Source organism: Tiliqua scincoides, chromosome 14, assembly GCF_035046505.1.
Source record: "Tiliqua scincoides isolate rTilSci1 chromosome 14, rTilSci1.hap2, whole genome shotgun sequence".
NCBI classification, from domain to species: Eukaryota; Metazoa; Chordata; class Lepidosauria; order Squamata; family Scincidae; genus Tiliqua; species Tiliqua scincoides.
The window spans coordinates 7,592,572-7,615,116 of NC_089834.1; the positions used below are offsets into that span (position 1 = coordinate 7,592,572).

Genomic DNA, 22,545 nt, shown 5'->3' on the forward strand with positions numbered 1-22,545 from the left:
ATGTTTGAATTCTGAGCTATGCCAAATAATAGCACGAGCCGGCTGTGTCACTGGATCTTTGACTGATTATGGGTTAGGTTTGAAGCCTAAATGGATGATGTCACTTTTGGCCATGACATCACTTCCAGGTTAATGACATCACCTCCAGTGGGTCCCAACAGATTGTCATTCTAAAAAGTGGGGCCTGGTGCTCCAAAGTTTAAGAACCACTGTCCTAGTACTGTCCTAGATACTGCCACTGAAGCCCTGAGAAACTGCTGTCAAAGCAGCGTTCTTCCCCTTGGTGAAAGTAGATCTTCCAAAGATCTCAGCCTTTAGCACTTGTGCTTCCTGAGACTTCCTCTGGGTTGGTGTCCATCCCCCCCTCCCACGCCCCGATCCTTTAAAACAAGCAAAGAGCTTGTACCAGCCACTTTTTTACAGATCACTCTTAGAGACTCATGAACGTACCTGGCCCCGGGCCGACCAAACTTGTTTTCTCAATGTCAGGTTCAGGTTTTGGAGCTGCCATCCAAGAACTCCATCTGTACCTTGAAGCCAGAGGCCGATGCCAAACTGGGCATGCCCATGTGTCTGAAGCTGTGGCAGGTAAGCCAACGGGAGCTTGCTAATTGCGAAACTGCTTCCCCCTTTTCTGTGATTCATTTTGTACCGAGCACATGAATCATTCCACACTTCAAGATTTGTCTGTTGACGGATTGTCAGCAGCAATCAAGTAATTATCCTATTAAGGGCGGGAGGGAAATGGGAACATCCTTAACTCCTGGAGTGTTCGTTAGCAGACGGCGCATGGGGTGTTTTGCAAAGGGTTCCCTGCATGTTGGGCATGGGTGAGCTGGCGCACGACGGCGTCCGTTGTAGGTGGGTCGAGCCCACTGCAGATGCATGTCAGATCATATTTCATGGAAACTTGTACGCAAATACCCTGTCCAAGTGGTGCAGAATCCCATTATTTAACCCTTCAAACATGACAATGTGAAGGTTCACCTGTAATTCCAAACCATGGGCTATGGCAGTGGGTGCCAAACAGTGGGTCCAGGACCCGCCAGTGGGTCGTGACCCCATTTTTGTTTGGTTGCGAAACTGACAGATTAGGCTGTGTGCATCAAGGGTTAAACCAGCTGTTACTTGGGGGGCGGGGACCATGGCTGCCCAATCACTATTATAACCACGCTCTTGGCATTTATAAGTCAGGGGGAAGCCTCTAGGGCAGCGATTTTCAACATTTTTCATCTCATGGCACGCTGACAAGGTGCTAAAATTGTCAATGCATGCCATCATTTATTTATTTTTATTTTTACAATTGATAAGTCAAACTGCACTGCTGGCCAGGGGCTTGCATCCCCCAACGGCCCTACGAATCAATGACCCTTCCCCAAACTCCCACTGCACATCTTCAGACCATTCACAGCATGCCAATGTGCTGCGCGGCACAGTGGTTGAAAATAGCTGCTCTAGGGCCTCTAAAAAGTTTGAGAACCAGTAGTGTATGGTATATCGTGGTGTTTGAACCAATACCACCCACTTAACCGTGGTTTATGAGTGGCCACTAAAGCAGAACCTAAAACCACAATTTGGTGCTGGTTTGCGATCGCCGTTCAGCAAAGTGAAAGCTTTGATGTGACGTCCAAAGCAACAAACCATGGTTTGGGATATTGGTGGGATGCTGCTCTTTGGGGTGGTATCTAGGGATTGTCAGAAAAGTTTGGGGAGAGGGGCACCACGCAAGCCATTGTTTGCCTGTATGTTTGAAACGTATATTGTGGTTTTGAGGCTCAACTGTGGTTTGCTAACTGTGGCTTGGCTTTGCATTTGACCAAACCCACTGAGTACCAAAGATCTTGATGTCACAAGTCAATGACTTTTTAAACGATTTTTCAGCTTCCTAATTGCTAATTGGTTGCTTGTTTGGGCGGTGGGCAGCCCAGTCCTAACTAAATGCTGCCCGCCGTGTGCATTTGGAGCAGAGGGAAGGAAGCGTGTCGGGAACAAACTGGAGAACAGTGGAGCCATTGCCACATATATGTGCCCCATATGTGCTGATGGATCTCCCTTGCTCCAGCCATGTTCTGCCGTATTCTGCCCTCTCCATACCCTTCACCACTGGCTTAGTGGCACCAGCAGGGGCAAAGGCCTCCCCCAGATCACCTCCCATGCTGCCACTTCTTGTGAAAGTGCTTGGAAAATGGCTGCCGGCAGTGCACTGTGTGCATCATCCATGACAGCCATTTTGCAGCAACAGAGCACTGTTCTACTGTTCCTGAATCCCTTTGCTCACCGGCAAAATGCATGGCAAAATATACAGCAAAATGGAGAATCATGGCAAGAGCCAGGATGGTGCAGTGGCTGTGGTGCTGGGCTTAGACCTGGAAGATCCAGGTTCAAATCTCTGCTCAGCCATGACGCTTCCTGGGTGACCTTGGGCCAGTAACTCTCTGTTAGTCTCACCTACCTCACAGGGTTGTTGTGAGGACTAAAGGAGGGAAGGGACCATGTACACCACTCTGAACTCCTTGGAGAAAGGGCAGTGTAAAAATGAAAAATAAATTAATAGAATGAAATGGAAGTTTCAGTGCCTTTTCACTTTCTGGGGCGCTGTCCGACTGACGAAGTTTTGAATGCCACACTCCGGTTTGCTGGCTGGCTGACTTGGCATCATGCTGTTTAAGTTTTTTATTTCTATAAAGAGGTGCTAAAAAAAACCTGATCTAATGCCATGCATGCTAGTCGGGCACCAGCTTCCTCCCCCCCGAGGTGCAACAAGGAGGTTGCCAGCCTGCTAAGTGTATGAACTGGTCCCAAATACCAAGTGGCTTGGAAAAATTACAGACCAAACAAAAGAGCAGATGAAATATTCCCCGGCAGGCCAAGACTATCTAAGGCTGTCAACATACAGGCGGTTCTCAGAGTTGCCACAGGTGACATTCCTTGACAAACTCCAGGTTGACTTGGAAAAGATTCCAATTGGAGAGCAGTATGGCCAAAACAGTAGGCGCAGAGAAGTTTGTCAGTTTCGAGACTCACAAAAAAATTCAGCTACGGATCAGGGGCCATGTTTAGCAGAGGCTCTACTACAATTGCTGCTTGTGTGGATATTGACCATCTCCCACTTGGGGGGTGATACTGGTGTGGAAGGAACTGTCTCAGCCTGTGATTCTGGCCAAGGGCTTGAGGTTCATCCGGGTTCCGAGGAAGAAGCAAACCTAGTCCAAGGTTGTCATAAAGGAGTTTTATTCGTCTACGAGCATCATACTTACAGAAGCACCTCCAGGCACAAGACTTACAACATTTCAAGGCGTCAGACTTACAGGTGTTACATCTCCCAGGCTTAAAGACTTACAGCTTTTTGAGGTGACCCACTGGGCCATGAAGCCTGCTTGCAAGGCCCAGGAGCGAAGCAGTAGCCAAATACGTTGGTTTATATAGACTTGTTTCCTGCTAAAGTGATACATACATGGTCCCATCTCTTGGGAGAGGAGCTATCAAGCAGGTGCAGCTAAATTGATACATGTGAAGAATAAACCTAGCCTTGAGCTTTTGGGGTAAACCCTCAGGAATGCATCTTATCATCCCATTCTCCTAACACCAAGCAGGTACAGATGCTGAGGTCATTGTTTTGAGTCCATCTTCTCTGCTTCCCAGGGGAACCGTTCAGTGGGAAAGCAGACAGTTCCCAGGGGTGGGAGACACACAGAAGATGGCTGCATGCCATATAGAGGAGCCATGTCCTTCACTCATGTGGTTCCTATGTCTACTTCAGTGGTTTCTTACCTTTTGGAGATGGAGGACCGGCCACATTTGCGGTTGGGTCCGTTGCGGACCACCAAGTGCACAGCCGTATTAGGACTTGGGGATGGCGTGAGGATGTCACCAATGGTTTTCAGATTGGCCCAATTTGGGAACAAGGAAGGGCAAGAGGGCCCAAACAGTGCTGGGAAGGTGATGAATTTGCAACACTCCACTCACCTGCTGACTGCCGGGCCTGGCCGGCTCGCAGACCGCATTGTGGGTTGGGAACTGCTGGTCTAATTGCTGCCAGAGCAGTACAGGCCCGCACCATGGAGAATGGGATCTTTGGCCGTTGTGGTAACATACAAATTGGGAGCGTTCCTTCCCCCTGGCTCTGTGCTCCCACCTTTATCCTTCCTCTTGGGCCCACCTCCTGCAGCGAAAACACGGATGAACTCCTTCTAGAGCATTCCCTTCGGGACAAAGCGCCATCAGTCTGGGTGACTGGATCGTCAGTAAGCCTTGATCCTATCCTGTCAAGAAAATATTCTTTTAATTACCATGTTCCCAATACATGTTATGATGATGGTTTTTTGGTATTGCCTTTGGAAAGTTGTCAAGGAAGGAAGGAAGGAAGGAAGGAAGAGAATTGCCGTCAGCTTGGCAGGACTCGGAATTACTGGAGTTTGTGTCAAAGTGTTTACTGCGTATCCAGTTTCTACATGTGTTCTTGTAAAAATTTTCCTCCGCTGTTGCACAATGCGGCCCTTTTCCTGGTGGGAAAATCAAGGAAAGGCAGTCCATGGTTATGCAAATACATCCCCACCCAATTCGCTGAGAAAGGAGACTGTGTGAACGGGACAGTGGGTCGGCATCAGGTAAGGAAAGGTATTCCATTGGAAGGAGGGAATGTGCTCTACCCAGCCTCAAACAGAAGCAGCCTGTTTTGATATGAGGGTATACCTTAAATACAGAAGGATAACCTATTGTCTGTGGAACTCATTGCCACAGGATGTGATGGCATCTGGCCTAGATGTCTTTAGAAGATTGGACAAATTTCTGGAGGAAAAATCCATTACGGGTTACAAGCCATGATGTATGTGCAACCTCCTGATTTGAGAAATGGGCTATGTCAGATGCAAGGGAGAGCACCAGGATGCAGGTCTCTTGTTATCAGGTGTGCTCCCTGGGGCATTTGGTGGGGCCGCTGTGAGATACAGGAAGCTGGACTAGATGGGCCTTTGGCCTGATCCAGTGGGGCTGTTCTTATGTTCTTAACTACAATTCCCAGGAAGCCTTGCAGGTCTCTTGTTATCTGGTGTGCTCCCTGGAGCATTTGGTGGGGCCGCTGTGAGATACAGGAAGCTGGACTAGATGGGCCTTTGGCCTGATCCAGCAGGGCTGTTGTTATGTTCTTATTGTCGGGCATTTTCATTCTTCCAAAGAGGATAAACACTAGGCCCTTGGTATCTGCGGAGGATCCGTTCCAGGACACACCCCCCCCCCCCCAGATGAATATAGAATTCTACAAATAATGAAATCCATGGGAGGGCCACTTCTGGTCCTGTGAGGCCCTCTAGCCACCGGCTTGGCATCTGCGATTGTTCAGATCCACAAATGCCAAGCGCGCAGATATGGAGGGCCCACTGTACTGGCTGTTAATCACATGCTCCTCAAAATGGATATTGCCGAGCTGGAAAAGTTACAGAATAGGGCAACCCAAATGAGTAAGGGACTGGGGGCCAAATACTATCCAGCTTTCCAGTGCTGGTGCAGCTGCAATGCAGCCTCAGGGGAAAGGAATGAACATTCCCTTGAACAGGCCTCCATGACAGCTTCTCTACTGCAGGATGCATGCAACACATGCCCCATTGGTATGGCTGCCTCAGTGCTGGGAAGTTGGATAGGATTGGGCCCTGGAGCAGCTTTCTTACAAGGAAAGGTGGCAACATTTGGGGCTTAGCTTGGAGAAAAGCTGGTTAAGCCATTTCTGCCCAATGTTGCATATACGCACCAGAGACCAAATGTGTACACCTGTGAAAAAAGGGATTAAGGGGGTTGATTGTGAATGAGACGCAGAAAATTATGCATGCTGTGGAGTGAAAGAGAGAGGGGAATTTTTCTCCCTGTCTTGCAATATTAGAAACAGGTTTCATCCAGTGAAACTGACTGGCTGGAGATTTAGGATGGACAAAAAAAAGGGACTTCTTCACATGTAATTGGTCTTTGGAATTCATTGCCACAAGATGTGGTCATTGGCTTACATGGCTTTTGCTAAATTCATGGAGGACAAGTCTATCAGTGGCTGGTAGTCACACTGGCTATGTGCTACCTCCAGGTTCAGTGGGCATATGCCTCTGAATACCACTTGCAAGGGAGCAATGGTGGGAGAGGATGCCTTCGTCTCCTGTGTGTGGGAGATGGTGGATCTCTGTGGAAATCAGGATGGAACAACTCGGCAGCCCATCAGCTCCTAGAGAGACAGAGTTGCAACGGAGGCAACTCCATATTTGTTTGATACCTAAAGGGTGCATACTGTAGAAGACCAGCCCAGACTGGTTTCAGAGGTGCTGAATGGATAATCCTATTATGCCGATGCATGTATGCCATTAGTTCAGTCACTGACTCTGTGTTACTGGCTTTGGATCACCATTTGGTAATCGAGGGAGCGCTACTGTTGCTGCATTTGGAAGCTATTGCAATTTTTGCCACACCTCTTAGTTCGCACCTGCAGTTCTATGTTCAGGTGGAACAAAGCCCTTTAAATAGCCAAGTATCCCTTCTTGGCTTGATGCCGAATGTTGGGCTGTAAACAAATAGCCAAGTAAAATGAAGGAGGAGGAGGCTAAAGAAGCCACATGGTGGCCAAAGGAAGCCATTTGATCCACGCCAGATTGTTGGTGGATCTACACATGTGTTCTCTCCCTGGAATGTTAACAGGTCTTTCAAGGTCTCCATTCTCCCTCCCAGACCTACTTCCTGAGAACCTTTGATCAGAGATTCCAGGGCTGGAAACTTTGACCTTCAGCATGCAAGCATCTGCTCTGCTACCTCTCCTGAGGCTGCTCGAGGAGGAGAGAAGATGAGCAAGATGGATCCCAAGCAAACAAATGCTCTTTGCAGCCCTCCATGGTGAAATGTTTTACCTGTGATATAGCAAAGCAGGCTATACCTGGCTAGACAGAGTAGACCTCCTGTGGAGGTCTTTCTCAGTCCTGATACAGAAGATTGGAGATGGCACCTTGGGTCAGCCAACTGGGACAATGACCAAGGGCTACGGGAAGAGCTGTAGCTTGGTGGTAGAGCACCTGCCCTGCTTGCAGAAGTGTCTTGGGTTCAATCCCTGGCATCCCCAGGTAGGGCAAAGGAAAATCCCTTTCAGAAAGGAAACTGAGCTGGATGGGCCAACTGTTCTATTTACTATATGGCATCTACATCCAGTGATGCAATAGTGGGGTGGGGTCACTGCATTTTAGGTAAACCAAGATGGTGGTCATTAGCACAGCTGCTCACCAAGTGAGCACCGAATGATACTTGGTGGAGAGTGCCCATGGAACTAGTACCAGCACTGCCTAAGATCCTTTCTACTGGAAAGGATCAAATCCTAGGAGGTGTGGTCTGGAGGTTGAGCCGTCACCCTGCCTGGACAAAGCTAAACAGGATCAACTAGGGTCTTGCCTTGGATTGAGAACTGGTTGAAGACCAGGAAACAGAGAGTGGGTGTCAGTGGGCAATTTTCACAATGGGGAGAAGTGAAAAGCGGTGTGCCCCAAGGATCTGTCCTGGGACCGGTGCTTTTCAACCTCTTCATAAATGACCTGGAGACAGGGGTGAGCAGTGAGGTGGCTAAGTTTGCAGACGACACCAAATTTTTCCAAGCGGTGAAGACCAGAAGTGATTGTGAGGAGCTCCAGAAGGATCTCTCCAGACTGGCAGAATGGGCAGCAAAATGGCAGATGAATTTCAGCGTAAGTAAGTGTAAGGTCATGCACATTGGGGCAAAAAATCAAAACTTCACGTATAGGCTGATGGGTTCTGAGCTATCTGTGACAGATCAGGAGAGAGATCTTGGGGTGGTGGTGGAGAAGTCGATGAAAGTGTCGGCCCAATGTGTGGCGGCAGTGAAGAAGGCCAATTCTATGCTTGGGATCATTAGAAAAGGTATTGAGAACAAAACGGCTGATATTATAATGCCATTGTACAAATTGATGGTAAGGCCACACCTGGAGTATCGCCAGTTCTGGTCGCCGCATCTCAAAAAAGACATAGTGGAAATGGAAAAGGTGCAAAAGAGAGCAACTAAGATGATTGCTGGGCTGGGGCACCTTCCTTATGAGGAAAGGCTACAGCGGCGTTTGGGCCTCTTTAGCCTAGAAAAGAGACGCCTCAGGGGGGACATGATTGAGACATACAAAATTATGCATGGGAAGGATAAAGTGGATAGAGAGATGCTCTTTACACTCTCAAATAACACCAGAACCAGGGGACATCCACTCAAATTGAGTGTTGGGAGGGTTAGAACAGATAAAAGAAACTATTTCTTTACTCAGCATGTGGTCGGTCTGTGGAACTGCTTGCTGCAAGATGTGGTGATGGCATCTGGCCTGGACGCCTTTAAAAGGGGATTGGACAAGTTTCTGGAGGAAGCCATGATGTGAATGTGCAGCCTCCTGATTTGAGAAATGGGCTATGTTAGATGCAATGGAGGGCACCAGGATGCAGGTCTCTTGTTATCTGGTGTGCTCCCTGGGGCATTTGGTGGGGCCGCTGTGAGATCCAGGAAGCTGGACTAGATGGGCCTATGGCCTGATCCAGTGGGGCTGTTCTTATGCGCTTATGATGGAAGACCAGAAGCTGCTGGCTGGAGATGAAGGAATGTGGACTGGCAAGAAACAGAGAACATCCTGAGAACCAGCCAGAGGTGTATTTTGCAGCTACCTGTGGAAGCTTGGAAAGCGCAAGAGCTGTGCAGCCAGAATGATTGCACCCTGAAGGGGAACATCTGCAGAAATGGAGAATCCTACAATTTCCTCTCATAGAATAACACTTTTAAAAAAAAAAAATCATTTGAAAAAGAAATGGGTTTTATGGCCAGCCTGCCTATGTAAATCGCTTTGAGTCTGAGAGGCTTGTTTATGAGAAAGTTGGTATATAAATACTTTAATAAATAACTTCAGCAGCACGTATACGAACTGGGAGACATTGCGGATCAAACCTAAGACTTTCTTCATTTAAAGCATGCTCCCTCTCCTGAAGGTGACTGGGGGAGAAGAGAGGCGACAAGACAGGTCCCCAAACCTCCATTACAAGCCTCCTTGGTAACATGTTCCGGGTGACCTGTTCAAGTGCGCCACTTGTGTCGAATCTCTATGGCAGCAATTTTCAGCCTTTTATATCTCATGGCACACTGAAGGCGCAAACATTGTCATGGCTCACCATCAGTTTTTTGACAATGGACAAGGCACACCATGCAGCCAGCAAGGGGCTCACATCCCCCAATAGCCGTACTAATAAATGACCCTCCCCTAAACTCCCGTGGCCCACCTGCGGACCATTCATGGTATACTAATGTGCACATTGGTTGAGAACTGCTGCTCTATGGTGTCAGTCACCCGCTGAACAGTTCTTACACTGGGCACTTTCCCAAGGCTGCCTGTATACCCAGGAGACCACATGAATCTTGAGGCCACGAGAGGAGAAGCAAACCCTGTGCAAAACAGGTCCTGCTATTTTCTTTCCCAAGAAGAAATTCCGAACACGAAGACCACCCATGGTCACTAGTACCACTACTCCCGAGATGTGTAGTTTCAATCATGCGAGATGTGTCTCGAAGAGCAATAGTGGGAGTAAAATGCGACCATTTTTTGCCATAAGTCATAATTCTTGGAATGGGGAGGAAATATCTGTTAAAATCTCCCTAAGAACTAACGAGAGAGATGCCCCCCCCTTTCAAAATAGAAATGCATTTTTCTGCTCATGAACCAGATATCTGTGTGTTATATACAAGAGAGTTTCTGCTGAGTTTCTCCTTTACCGTAACCGAGAGCGTTAACAGGAGTTTGTTTTTTAATTTGCTTTGATTGGGGCTTTGAGCGAGAGTCTTCCGATCCACAGGGTCATTCGTCTTTTCGGGCCTGCGTAATGATGAATACTTCCCTGAAGTGTGACATGTAGTCCACTAACGCGCCTTTCTCTGAGTTATTTCAGAGGCTTAAATAAATTGGGTGACTGCCCAGGGTGCCATGACCTTTGGCCTGTGACATCATTAATCAAAATAGCTCCCAATTGGTTACAGTGGGATGTAGACCTGTTAACTCTTTGGGAACTAGTGCAGATGTATTTTGGGAAGGGTGAGAGGGGGTGGAGAGAAGAATCTTCAATGGCATTTGGTGAAATCGCCCACATGCAAGCACTTTTCTTGAGCATTTTTTTATATTGGAAAAAGTGGCATTTCTGGAAAAAAAAATTTAGGGGGAGAGACACAAAACTGTGTCTCTATAGGACTTTTGCTGCCTTATTTGGAGATACCGGGGATTGAACCGCGGACCTTTTGTAGGCACTGAGCAGCAGTGATTTTCAACCAATGTGCCCCGGCACATTGGTGAAACACAAATGATTCACAGGTACGCCACAGGAGTTTGGGGAAGGGTCATTTATGAGTATGGCCATTGGGAGATGTGAGCCCCCACCAGTAATGTGCTATGCCTTGTCAATTGTCAAAGAAACGGATGGTGTGCCTTGACAATTTTAGCGCCTTGTCCGTGTGCCGTGAAATGAAAAGGGTTGAAAATCACTGAGCTTCTAGCTTTTATCATGGCAAGACGCATTTTGGTCTGATGAAGTGTTAGAAAGCTCTTTGACATCTTTTTTTTTTTTCTTTCTAAGAAGGAGAGAGATTTGGCTCCCTTAGTGGTCGAGTTTCAACCAGACTTTTTTTTTTAAGGAGCCGAACCCAAGATTAGGCAGTGAATAATCTTCTTAAGATTGTGAAACAATTGGCTTTATGCTGTTTTAATTAAGTGCAGTCACAGCTTTCCCAAATGACAGTTTTATTCCTCCCTTTCTTGCCAGAGAATGCTCTTGAGTGCCATAGTTAAACATAAGAACGTTAGAAGAGCCCCACTGGATCAGGTCAAAGGCCCATCTAGTCCAGCTTCCTGTATCTCACAGTGGCCCACCAAATGCTTCAGGGAGCACACAAGACAAGAAGACACAACCTGCATCCTGGTGCCCTCCCCTGCGTCTGGCACTCTGAGGTAGCCTGCCTCTAAAACCAGGAGCTTGCACATACTTAGCATGACTTGTGACCCATGATGGACAAGTTGTTCTGAGTATCTGAGGTAGGAGTGCCAACGTTAGATGTGTAATAGCACATTTTTTGTCATTCTGGAAGCCGTGTACAGTTTAATTTGGTTCCACTGGTAGGAGTCGCCCAAACTCTTCGGGTCATCTCTGTGTTTCTGTTTTCTCCATTAGCCCAAGGTCGGTTCACACCCTCTCCTCCTGGCCGGCTACGAGAATGGATCGGTGGCTCTGTGGAATTTGTCGATGAGGAAAGAGCTGAGTCAACTCCCATGTCACCAGGAGCCAATCATGAGCCTTGACTTTGACTCGGAGAAGGGCAAAGGGGTGTCGGGCTCCTCCGAGAAGAGGCTTTGCATCTGGAGCCCCGACAAGCAGCAGAACCTCCAGGTCAGCTTGGTTGCCCCCACGGTGCTGTTTTGTTCTGTTTTCCGCCAACAGTTGGATAGACTGAAAAAATATTTAGCTGTGCAAAAGTGGCCTTGCTGCAGATCCCTCGCTGATTCATCACAGATGGCTTGATGATCCTAAAGAAGCTGTCTTGAAGCTTCCTAACCTTTCCCAATGTTCTTGTTTCTTCTTTTTAACCTCGCCCAAGTCCTTCAGCAGACCTCACTAATGGTACTCAAACCCCAGTTTATCCTGCTCAGTTTGTGATCCATGGCATACAGGCTGATTATTTGACTCCAGGGCACATTTTCCCCAAGGAGTACGTACTCCTTATCCCTCCTTATCCACAAGCTTGGCAACTTTGGATTGGAATATCTGCTGATGCTGAGCCTACAGTTGGAGGGCCTCAGAGGACCTCCCGGATGCAACGGGGAGGCCTCCTTGCACCTCAGAAGGCCTCCAGGATGTGACTGGTTTGCCAGTGTGAACCAGAAGTGTCTTCTAGTTGTGTCCAGTAGGTTTCTGAGGAGGACGGGAGGTCGCATGCAGCCTCCAAAGGGTTGCACAGTCCCCAGGTTAGTAATTGCATGGGCCCTCCACAGTTTTCATTATCTGCAGAATTCTGTATCCATGTGGGGTCTTCAAATGGATCCCCACAGATATTGAGGGCCCACTGTATGTTGTCTGCAGAATTTTGTCCTCCGCAAACGCAACAGATTCCGTTGAATGTCGTCAGCAGAGCAAAGGGTTGAATCCATAGTCCTCTCAAGCCAATCAAGCCATTATATCTGAACCTGGCCACATTCTCTCCTAACCTTTGCCACTCTATTTTGTAGAATGGCACAGGAGGGAATTCCTGGACATATACACTACTGGCTCCCCGTTCTGTATTTATCATTATTCATTAACAATACTTCCTTATATAGCCCCACCCCTGTCCATGGCACCCCTGTTCAGGAACGAGAGGACAGGTCCCTACCCCAGGAGGCTTACAGTCTAGAAACAGACACTAGGGAGGTCAGTGGAATGGGAGGGAAATGGAGGCTGGGGTGACTGGGTTTGTTTTAGTTGTGGGTTCTTAAGCTTCTTTACAGTAGGGGGTGAGGGAGTAAGGATGTGTGTGCTGTAGGCTTCATGGGAAAGGTGAGTTTTAAGAAAGGGCTTGGTGGTCAAAACCAAGGAAGCGTATCCACAAATGCTCCAGGAGGCAGCACCGGGCATCAGGGACAGCAGAGGAGACAGGGCAGAGTTGTTTGGGAGAGCAGGAGATTCATTCATTCATTCATTCCATATTTCTATCCTGCCCTTCCACCAAGCACATGGTGCTTCCCCTCCTGTTGTCCTGACAGGTTGGTGAGGTTGGTTAGTGAGGCTGAGAGAGAGAGAGTAGCTGGCCTAAGGTCACCCAGGAAGCTTCATGGCTGAGTGGGGTTTTGAACCTGAATCTTCCAGGTCTAAGCCCAACTCCCAAACCACTGCACCAGAGGTTCCCAAACTGGGTTGTCACAGTGTCCCTTAAAGGGGGAGGGGTGTTGTTGCCACAAAAACCAGAAGTGGGTTCCGATTGCATCACAGAGCCATTCAGAGGCAGGGGGAGGCCCTCAGACTCCAGAGGACCAACATGATTCCCCAGTTGCGTGGGAAACCCTCTGTTTTCTTGGTGGCCTCACGGCCGTAGAAGTACCATCCCCACTGTACCCTGTACATAGTTATGTATGGGGGTCCCAACTCTCTTGTAAAGTTTGGGAGCCTCCACACTACGCCATCCTGACTCTTCAGACAATTGACAGCAGTGGAGTTGGATGAGGGAAGGTCATGAGCAAGAGTATATCAGGATAGGAGAGTTGGAAGGTAGAGAGGGCCGTGGCTCCAAAGGGCTTTGAAGTTGCAGGCAAGGAGCTGGTGCTGGGCCTGGGAGCAGAGTGGAGGGATTGAAGGCAGGCTTGATGTGGTCCGAGCGACAAGGTAGGTAAATGGTTTCGTTGCAGAGCACTGGATGGAGTGAGGGAAGCCAAGGGAAGACTTGTGAGTATCCGATTGCAGTAGTCAAGACCAGCAACTGTTACCCTGCACATACCCAATCTTGTCTGATCTTGGAAGCTAAGCAGGGTCAGGCCTGGTTAGTACTTGGATGGGAGACCACCTGGGAATACCAGGTGCTGTAGGCTTCTACCATAGTCTTTCGAGACTGAAGGCTGCCAACCATCTCCCTATACTGAACACTATCTCCCGATCTTGTCTGATCTTGGAAGCTAAGCAGGGTCAGGCCTGGTTAGTACTTGGATGGGAGACCACCTGGGAATACCAGGTGCTGTAGGCTTATACCATAGTCTTTCGAGACTGAAGGTTGCCAACCATCTCCCTATACTGAACACTATCTCCCGATCTTGTCTGATCTTGGAAGCTAAGCAGGGTCAGGCCTGGTTAGTACTTGGATGGGAGACCGCCTGGGAATACCAGGTGCTGTAGGCTTATACCATAGTCTTTCAAGACTGAAGGTTGCCAACCACCAGTCAAGACCAGTAGGGTGTGGGGAGAAGAGTTTCCCACTTTCTGCCATCAGTGTGGTTTTTCTAGGCATTTGCTTGGAGGGGTCTGGCACTGTTTGAGCTGCTGATACGTCATCTTAGTTTTTAGCATTTCAAGGCTAGTTTTCATTCCAATTTTAAAGCGTGGCACTTTCTCAGGTTTTATTACTTCTGCGTTGCCTTGAGCCTCTCTGGCTGGAATGGCAACAAAACAGTGTTGTAAATGGATATTGGCACAAGTTTTATATTAGGTTATAACATACATGCGTAAATAGCATTTTGATGACGTTATTATTTTTTTTAATGTAAGGGTTCCTTCTTCCATGGTGTGCATGTAGTTTACACGGATTGTGAGGATGGGGGAATTAAATGGCTGCATTCCTACTTAGTGTCTTAAATGTAACATGTGATGTGGCCATCTATATAGATGTTGCATATGACACCCCCCCCCCCCCCCATATACACCCTCTTGCCCTCAGGACCCACAAAGAATTACATCTGGCCTAGATGCCTTTAAAAGGGGATTGAACAAATTTCTGGAGGAAAAATCCATTACGAGTTACAAGACATGATGTGTATGTGCAACCTCCTGATTTTAGAAATGGGCTATGTCAGAATGCCGGATGCAGGGGAGGGCACCAGGATGAGGTCTCTTGTTATCTGGTGTGCTCCCTGGGGCATTTGGTGGGCCACTGTGAGATACAGGAAGCTGGACTAGATGGGCCTATGGCCTGATCCAGCTGGGCTGTCATGTTCAGTGCTTACTTATATAGTGTAGTCTAGGGCAGTGTTTCCCAAACTGTGGGTTGGCACCCACCAGTGGGTTGCAAGCTGATCTTTGGTGGGTTGCGAAGAGTTTTTGAAACGTTAAAAAAAACAAAAAAACTTTGCAAGCACCCTTGCCCGGTTTTCAGAAGAAAATCATTAGCTGGAATGCTAACCTGTGATATGAGATAATCTTCATATCTCCAGATTAACCTATTTCTGCCCAGCCCACAGGTGTACACATTTGATCCCTGTTGTGTATATGCAACGTTGGACAGAAATGGCTTAAAATGTCACATTTTCTAACTTTCTCTAGTAGGAGGCATGCCGTAGATCATGTGTGGACCCAGTTTCAGCCTTTTGTATGGCCTGGAAATCCCTAACTGCACATCTTTCTCTCCAGTTCAGACTTCTGGGTAATTTGGAACAGGGGGAACAGTCCTTAGGTAGTTTCTAGGGACTCCATTTCTAGGGAGAGTCTAGCAAATGTCTACATCAGTGGTTTCCAACCTGTGTTTGGCTCTCTGTATTACTGTATTTAGCTGTCGACACAGTATAGGCAGATAGACCTGGGCTTCACACAGGATAAGCATGGTAGACCTGGGCTCCAAAGACTCTTCCTACTGTTACCACCCTCCCCCTGCCTTGTTTTGTCCCTTCCCCACCACTATTCTACCCATCCCTGTTTCACCTCTCCCCTCCCCCTTTGGGAAGGGACCCAAAGGTACATTGTACCCCTGATAAAATTCCTCTTGGGGCCCTGGTTGCATGTGGTCCACGCCACTTCCGTTCTTGTCTCTGTGGACAATAGGCGTCTAAAGGTAGTGAACCACTGGTCTATACACACATACTATACATGAGGTCTGAAGGTTGGGAACCACTGGTCTATACACACATACTATACATGAGGTCTGAAGGTTGGGAACCACTGGTCTATACACACATACTATACATGAGGTCTGAAGGTTGGGAACCACTGGTCTGTACGCACATACTATACATGAGGTCTGAAGGTTGGGAACCACTGGTCTGTACGCACATACTATACATGAGGTCTGAAGGTTGGGAACCACTGGTCTGTACGCACATACTATACATGAGGTCTGAAGGTAGTGAACCACTGGTCTATACGCACATACTATACATGAGTTCTGAAGGTTGGGAACCACTGGTCTATACGCACATACTATACATGAGGTCTGAAGGTAGTGAACCACTGGTCTATACGCACATACTATACATGAGGTCTGAAGGTAGTGAACCACTGGTCTGTACACACATACTATACATGAGGTCTGAAGGTTGGGAACCACTGGTCTGTACGCACATACTATACATGAGTTCTGAAGGTTGGGAACCACTGGTCTGTACGCACATACTATACATGAGGTCTGAAGGTTGGGAACCACTGGTCTGTACGCACATACTATACATGAGGTCTGAAGGTTGGGAACCACTGGTCTGTACGCACATACTATACATGAGGTCTGAAGGTTGGGAACCACTGGTCTGTACGCACATACTATACATGAGGTCTGAAGGTTGGGAACCACTGGTCTGTACGCACATACTATACATGAGGTCTGAAGGTTGGGAACCACTGGTCTGTACGCACATACTATACATGAGGTCTGAAGGTTGGGAACCACTGGTCTGTACGCACTTACTATACATGAGGTCTGAAGGTTGGGAACCACTGGTCTGTACGCACATACTATACATGAGGTCTGAAGGTTGGGAACCACTGGTCTATACGCACATACTATACATGAGGTCTGAAGGTTGGGAACCACTGGTCTGTACGCACATACTATACATGAGGTCTGAAGGTTGGGAACCACTGGTCTATACGCACATACTATACATGAGGTCTGAAGGTTGGGAACCACTGGTCTGTACGCACATACTATACATGCGGTCTGAAGGTTGGGAACCACTGGTCTGTACGCACATACTATACATGCGGTCTGAAGGTTGGGAACCACTGGTCTGTACGCACATACTATACATGCGGTCTGAAGGTTGGGAACCACTGGTCTGTACGCACATACTATACATGAGGTCTGAAGGTTGGGAACCACTGGTCTGTACGCACATACTATACATGAGGTCTGAAGGTTGGGAACCACTGGTCTGTACGCACATACTATACATGAGGTCTGAAGGTTGGGAACCACTGGTCTGTACGCACATACTATACATGAGGTCTGAAGGTTGGGAACCACTGGTCTATACGCACATACTATACATGAGGTCTGAAGGTTGGGAACCACTGGTCTATACGCACATACTATACATGAGGTCTCTAGCAACCTCAGAAGTACAAGATCCCAGTAATTAATAATTGTTATTAATAAAGGGAGTTATTAATACAGGGGGTGGGTGGGAATGTATCCCCTGCAGGTACGGGGGGGCCACCTGTATTGTAAAGGAAGAAACTATCAATGTTCTCAATGTTTGTGGTTTGGACTTTTGTCATCTTTTGTCCTAATAGTTTCAGGGAGTGTTGCTTAGAGACATTCTAGTGCTTTTTCTGTACAATGTTAGTTCAGGACAACATACCACCCCCCCACCCCCCCGTTTGTTGTGTCTCCCACAAAAGCACCAAATATGCATATTGGGATGTCCTCTTCTCCCCACTGTCCCCCTCCTACTTCGGATTAGTAACGCAGACCAGATGGGACTCTTTCCTTGACATTCCCCCTTTCTGAGGTAATGGCGGTCCTTTGAAAAGCCACTCAACGGCACCTTATTTGTACTCCAGAGGGTTTTGACGGCTCTCCTCGGCAGCCACCTATCTGAAGACCGTGACGCAGGAGCGATACGGCGAGGCTGTTTGGGGTGGCGCCGTTCCAGTGTGCGAGTGAAGAGCTGGTGATGCGAGCCACTCTCGCCCCCCACCAGGCTCGCCAGAGATGCCTATATCAGGCATCTCCATCTGTGGAAGAACCAGCTGGGTCGAGGTTGTGCCATTAAGGGATAAATTACTTTTGCAGGGAGGAACTGGGAAATTTCCTCAGAGCATCGTTTTGCCACCATTTGCTGCACATAAATGTCCTTCCTGATACAAGAAGAACCGACAGGTCATAATTTATGGAAGCAACACATGTCTCTTACAGTCTAAAGCAGGGGTTCCCAAACCCTGGCCTGGGGGCCACTTGCGGCCCTCGGAGGCTCCCAGTCAGGCCCTTGGGGAGCCCCCCCCCGTCTCCAATGAGCCTCTGGCCCTCCGGAGACTTGCTGGAGCCCGTGCTGGCCCGACGCAGCTGCTCTCAGCATGAGGACAACTGTTTGACCTCTCGTGTTAACTGTGGGACGAGGGCTCTCTCCACTACTTGCTGTTTCGTGTCTGATGCAGCAGTGGTAGCGAAGGAAAGGCTGGCCTTGCTTTGTGCAAAGCCTTTTATAGGCCTTGAGCTATTGCAAGACCATTCATTCATTCATTCATATAAGTTCCACCTCTATTATATTCATTTATGTAAATTTATTCAAATTTTAAATGTATATTAATTCTTTCTTTCCCGGCCCCTGACACGGTGTCAGAGAGCTGATGTGGCCCTCCTGCCAAAATGTTTGGACACCCCTGGTCTAAAGAAGTGCCGCTTCTGCTTTTCTTAGTATAGCGGGCCCTCCTTATCCATGGGATCAGCATTCACAGATCTGACCATCTGTGGACGCCAAGCCCACGGTTGGTGGGCATCGGAGAATCTCGGATGCAGTCTAAAGTCACTTTCACCCCTGACTTCTGCTTGCGTCCGGAGGTGCTCTGAGGTGCGGGGAGGCCACGTGTGACCTCTGGAGGGCTGGGGTTGCCCCCTAGGTACGTTTTTATGGCACTGCACCGGGGCCACCACGGATTTAATTATCCATGGATATGGGGTTATATGTGGGGGTTCTGGAACAGACCCCCCCTCGAATTCTGAGGGCCCAGTGTAGTTCTTAGCATTTCAAATAGTTCTTACCTATTTGTTTTATTATTATTATTATTATTATTATTATTATTATTATTATTATTATTATTATTATTATTATTAATAATAATAATAACAGTATTTATATACCGCTTTTCTTTTTGCTAATTTCTAGTTTATATTTATATTGATATTTCATAAACAACTTTTTTAAAAAAGTTGCATCTCCCCATCCATTGAGATCCAGTTGGCTCAAGTTCCCCTCCTCGTATTTAGCTGCCAGTTTTGTTTTTTTTCCAGTTGACCTCTCAACATTCCGTGGGTTTTGGGGAACCACTGAGCGTGCTGAGTCTGCATTAGGCTGTTTTGGGGGGTCCCCCCTTTTAATTTACAAATTTTATTTATTTCTGCATTCTGAGGAAGTGTACCAAACCGATAAGAGCTTGACCCACCTGAGTTCACAATCAACATATAGATTTAATCACTAATAATAATCATTAAATCATCAAACCATCATTAAAAAAAAAAAATACTTGGTTTGAAAATATTGTGAATCTCATTGATAGGAAGTCGAGTGTAGAAGATACAGTTGCCATTTGTCTGTACCCATCCTCCTGCCCCACAAGTTTAAATCTTGTTTTTTTTCTTGGTGTAGTGAAAGTTCTAGAAAGTTCTCCCATGTGGAAAGAAAAGAGAACGGAACTGTAGAGAATGGAGATAGATGGTGGTGGAGGTCAAGTGTCTTTTGCAGTGGTCACCCACACTTCGGTCCATTGGTGTCACTGGGCTTCATGTCACCCAGTGCACCAATGGTGTCAATTCAGCAACTGTTACCCTGCACATGCCCGATCTCGTCTGATCTCAGAAGCTAAGCAGGGTCAGGCCTGGTTAGTACTTGGATGGGAGACCGCCTGGGAATACTGGGTGCTGTAGGCTTCTACCATAGTCTTTCCAGACTGAAGGTTGCCATCCATCTCCCTATACTGAACACTATCTCCCGATCTTGTCTGATCTCGGAAGCTAAGCAGGGTCCGGCCTGGTTAGTACTTGGATGGGAGACCGCCTGGGAATACTGGGTGCTGTAGGCTTCTACCATAGTCTTTCCAGACTGAAGGTTGCCATCCATCTCCCTATACTGAACACTATCTCCCGATCTTGTCTGATCTCGGAAGCTAAGCAGGGTCCGGCCTGGTTAGTACTTGGATGGGAGACCGTCTGGGAATACTGGGTGCTGTAGGCTTCTACCATAGTCTTTCGAGACTGAAGGTTGCCAACCATCTCCCTATACTGAACGCTATCTCACAATCTTGTCTGATCTTGGAAGCTAAGCAGGGTCAGGCCTGGTTAGTACTTGGATGGGAGACCGCCTGGGAGTACCGGGTGCTGTAGGCTTCTACCATAGTCTTTCGAGACTGAAGGTTGCCAACCATCTCCCTATACTGAACGCTATCTCACAATCTTGTCTGATCTTGGAAGCTAAGCAGGGTCAGGCCTGGTTAGTACTTGGATGGGAGACCGCCTGGGAATACCGGGTGCTGTAGGCTTATGCCATAGTCTTTCGAGACTGAAGGTTGCCAACCATGACTCTGCCCTTTCCAGCCTTGCACCTGCCCTGTCCTCTTGAGAGAATGGGGCTGGCTTTCCGGACTGGCCATCCACCACGGTGCCCCCAAGCCAGGTACCTGCCAAAGCACCTCTGGACTGGCCAGCTCACTGCTTGGTGCACCACTCCCAGGCCAGCTGCGGCACCTCCAGTCTCACCCACTCCAGTGGTGCATCCAGTGCACCCCCACCCCCAGTTAGTGATGCCACTGGTTCTGTACACTGGTATCAGATGGCATCAAACAGGATAATTTCCCCGTTGTTTAAGTTTCCTTTGACCTCAAGACAGAATCATTCTTCCAGTCCCTATTTTCCGTATCTTACACTCCCTCACTTTCCTCCCTCAGCTCCAAGACACAGTCAGTCTCACCAATCCTGGAATCGCGGACGTTGCCCTCCGACAAGACAGGAAGATCTTGGCCACTGCTGGTTGGGACTATCGCATTCGCCTCTTTGCTTGGAAGAAATTAAAGCCTTTAGCCGTACTGGACTACCACACGGCGACGGTCCATTGCGTTGCCTTTTCAGATCACACCCAGCCCGCCGAAAGGCTGATGGCGGCTGCCTCCAAAGACCATCGCATCAGCGTCTGGTCAATATACAATCAAGCGTAAAAGGGACACTTTTGAGCTGGACACTGTTGGGCAAAGGTGAGGCGCTTTGGACACATCCCTGCAAAGCTTCTGACACCAGCAAAGGCTGAACTGCAAGCTCGAAAGATATCTCAAGGCTGGACAAGGGAAATGAACAGGAGTGGCTGAGAAGCTGATGTATTGGCTGATGTTCTTTCATAAACAGCAGCCGTCTCTAAAATGTGGGGAATTATGGATTGGAGAGGCTACATTGGGATGGGTTTCCTCTGCTATTTCCCTTGTTTTGTATTTTTGATGTATTAAACCAGTGTTTTCAACCTTTGTCCCTCAATGTGCCACTTCTCATGGTCTAATTACACAGGCCAACACGCATTTTGTGCCACTTCTTATGGTCTAATTACACAGGCCAACACGCATTTTGCTTCCTTAAAAGTTACACCAATTCCTGGGTATATCTGGGGTGCTGATTCCAAAAATGGCACCCGTTTTGCCTATTACGTCTAGTTTTGGAGACTCGGCATAGCCTCTATAGTGAATGGTTCAAGCAGCTTCCTCATGAGGAAGCCTACACCGTGGCTTCCTCATGAGGAAGATGCTTGAACCATTCACTAATGTGAACACTTCTCATGGTCTAATTACACAGGCCAACACGCATTTTGTGCCACTTCTCATGGTCTAATTACACAGGCCAACACGCATTTTGCTTCCTTAAATGTTACACCAATTCCTGGGTATATCTGGGGTGCTGATTCCAAAAATGGCACCCGTTTTGCCCTATCACGTCTAGTTTTGGAGACTCGGCATAGCCTCTTTAGTGAATGGTTCAAGCAGCTTCCTCATGAGGAAGCATACACCGTGGCTTCCTCATGAGGAAGATGCTTGAACCATTCACTAATAAGGCTATACTATATCTCCAAAACTAGAGGTGATGGGGCAAAAAGGATGCTATATTTGGAATCAGAACCCCAAATTCATATCAAACCACCCTAAAGTTTGGGAAAAACTTTTCTCACCCTCATTTTGTAGGCCTGTGTTATCTTAAGTATCACATTGTCACCAGCTACTTCCGAGTTGGGAGGTCAGACACAACGCTACAAACAGCGGTAAGGGATTCAGGGCAAGCAGGTGGGCTTTTCAAAGCATGCTTTTCAAGCAGAAACTGTGTGCTGGAGCTCTACCCACTGAGCCAAGGCTCCTACCGCTGTTTGTCATGTTGCAGTCTTGCTGCTGGGCAGTAGATATCCCCTAGGAGCCGCATGTACCACTGGGCAACACCTCAAGTGCCACTGGTGGTACACATACCACCAGTTGAAAAACACGGTATTAAACCATTTGAAACCATTTGAAAGCTAATGTTGCATTGGATTGATTCCAGCAGAAGTTGCAGCCAAATTGAAAGGAGCCGCAGGAAGGTGACTTGTTACTTGACCTTTGCCACAAACTTGCTGTTGTGTGTCACAAGCTGTCTAGTGCTGTGTTGGCATATCAGCTTTGTGTGCTCTCCGTTGAGCAGCTGTAACACTCCAAGGTTTCAGATAGGGATCTTTCATAGATCTTTCAAAAGACATAGTGGAAATGGAAAAGGTGCAAAAGAGAGCGACTAAGATGATTACGGGGCTGGGGCACCTTCCTTACGAGGAAAGGCTACAGTGTTTGGGCCTCTTCAGCCTAGAAAAGAGGCGCCTGAGGGGGGACATGATTGAGACATACAAAATTATGCAGGGG

General features: G+C 47.8%; 1 protein-coding gene and 4 pseudogenes across 1 annotated transcript in view; all 5 read left to right on the forward strand.

Annotated features, from left to right (window-relative positions):
• GNB1L (G protein subunit beta 1 like) overlaps window positions 1-21,137 on the forward strand; it is a 79,514-nt gene extending 58,377 nt beyond the window's left edge. The window contains exons 5-7 of the mRNA XM_066609869.1: window positions 490-588; window positions 11,206-11,421; window positions 20,575-21,137. Of these exons, the coding sequence (XP_066465966.1) occupies window positions 490-588; window positions 11,206-11,421; window positions 20,575-20,841 (582 nt within the window). The 3' untranslated portion in view covers window positions 20,842-21,137. The remainder of the gene's footprint in view (window positions 1-489; window positions 589-11,205; window positions 11,422-20,574) is intronic.
• On the forward strand, window positions 13,473-13,589 carry LOC136634964 (5S ribosomal RNA; annotated as a pseudogene).
• LOC136634986 (5S ribosomal RNA) lies at window positions 13,619-13,741 on the forward strand (annotated as a pseudogene).
• On the forward strand, window positions 13,771-13,893 carry LOC136635015 (5S ribosomal RNA; annotated as a pseudogene).
• On the forward strand, window positions 19,445-19,561 carry LOC136634767 (5S ribosomal RNA; annotated as a pseudogene).
• Window positions 21,138-22,545: the final 1,408 nt, after the last annotated feature.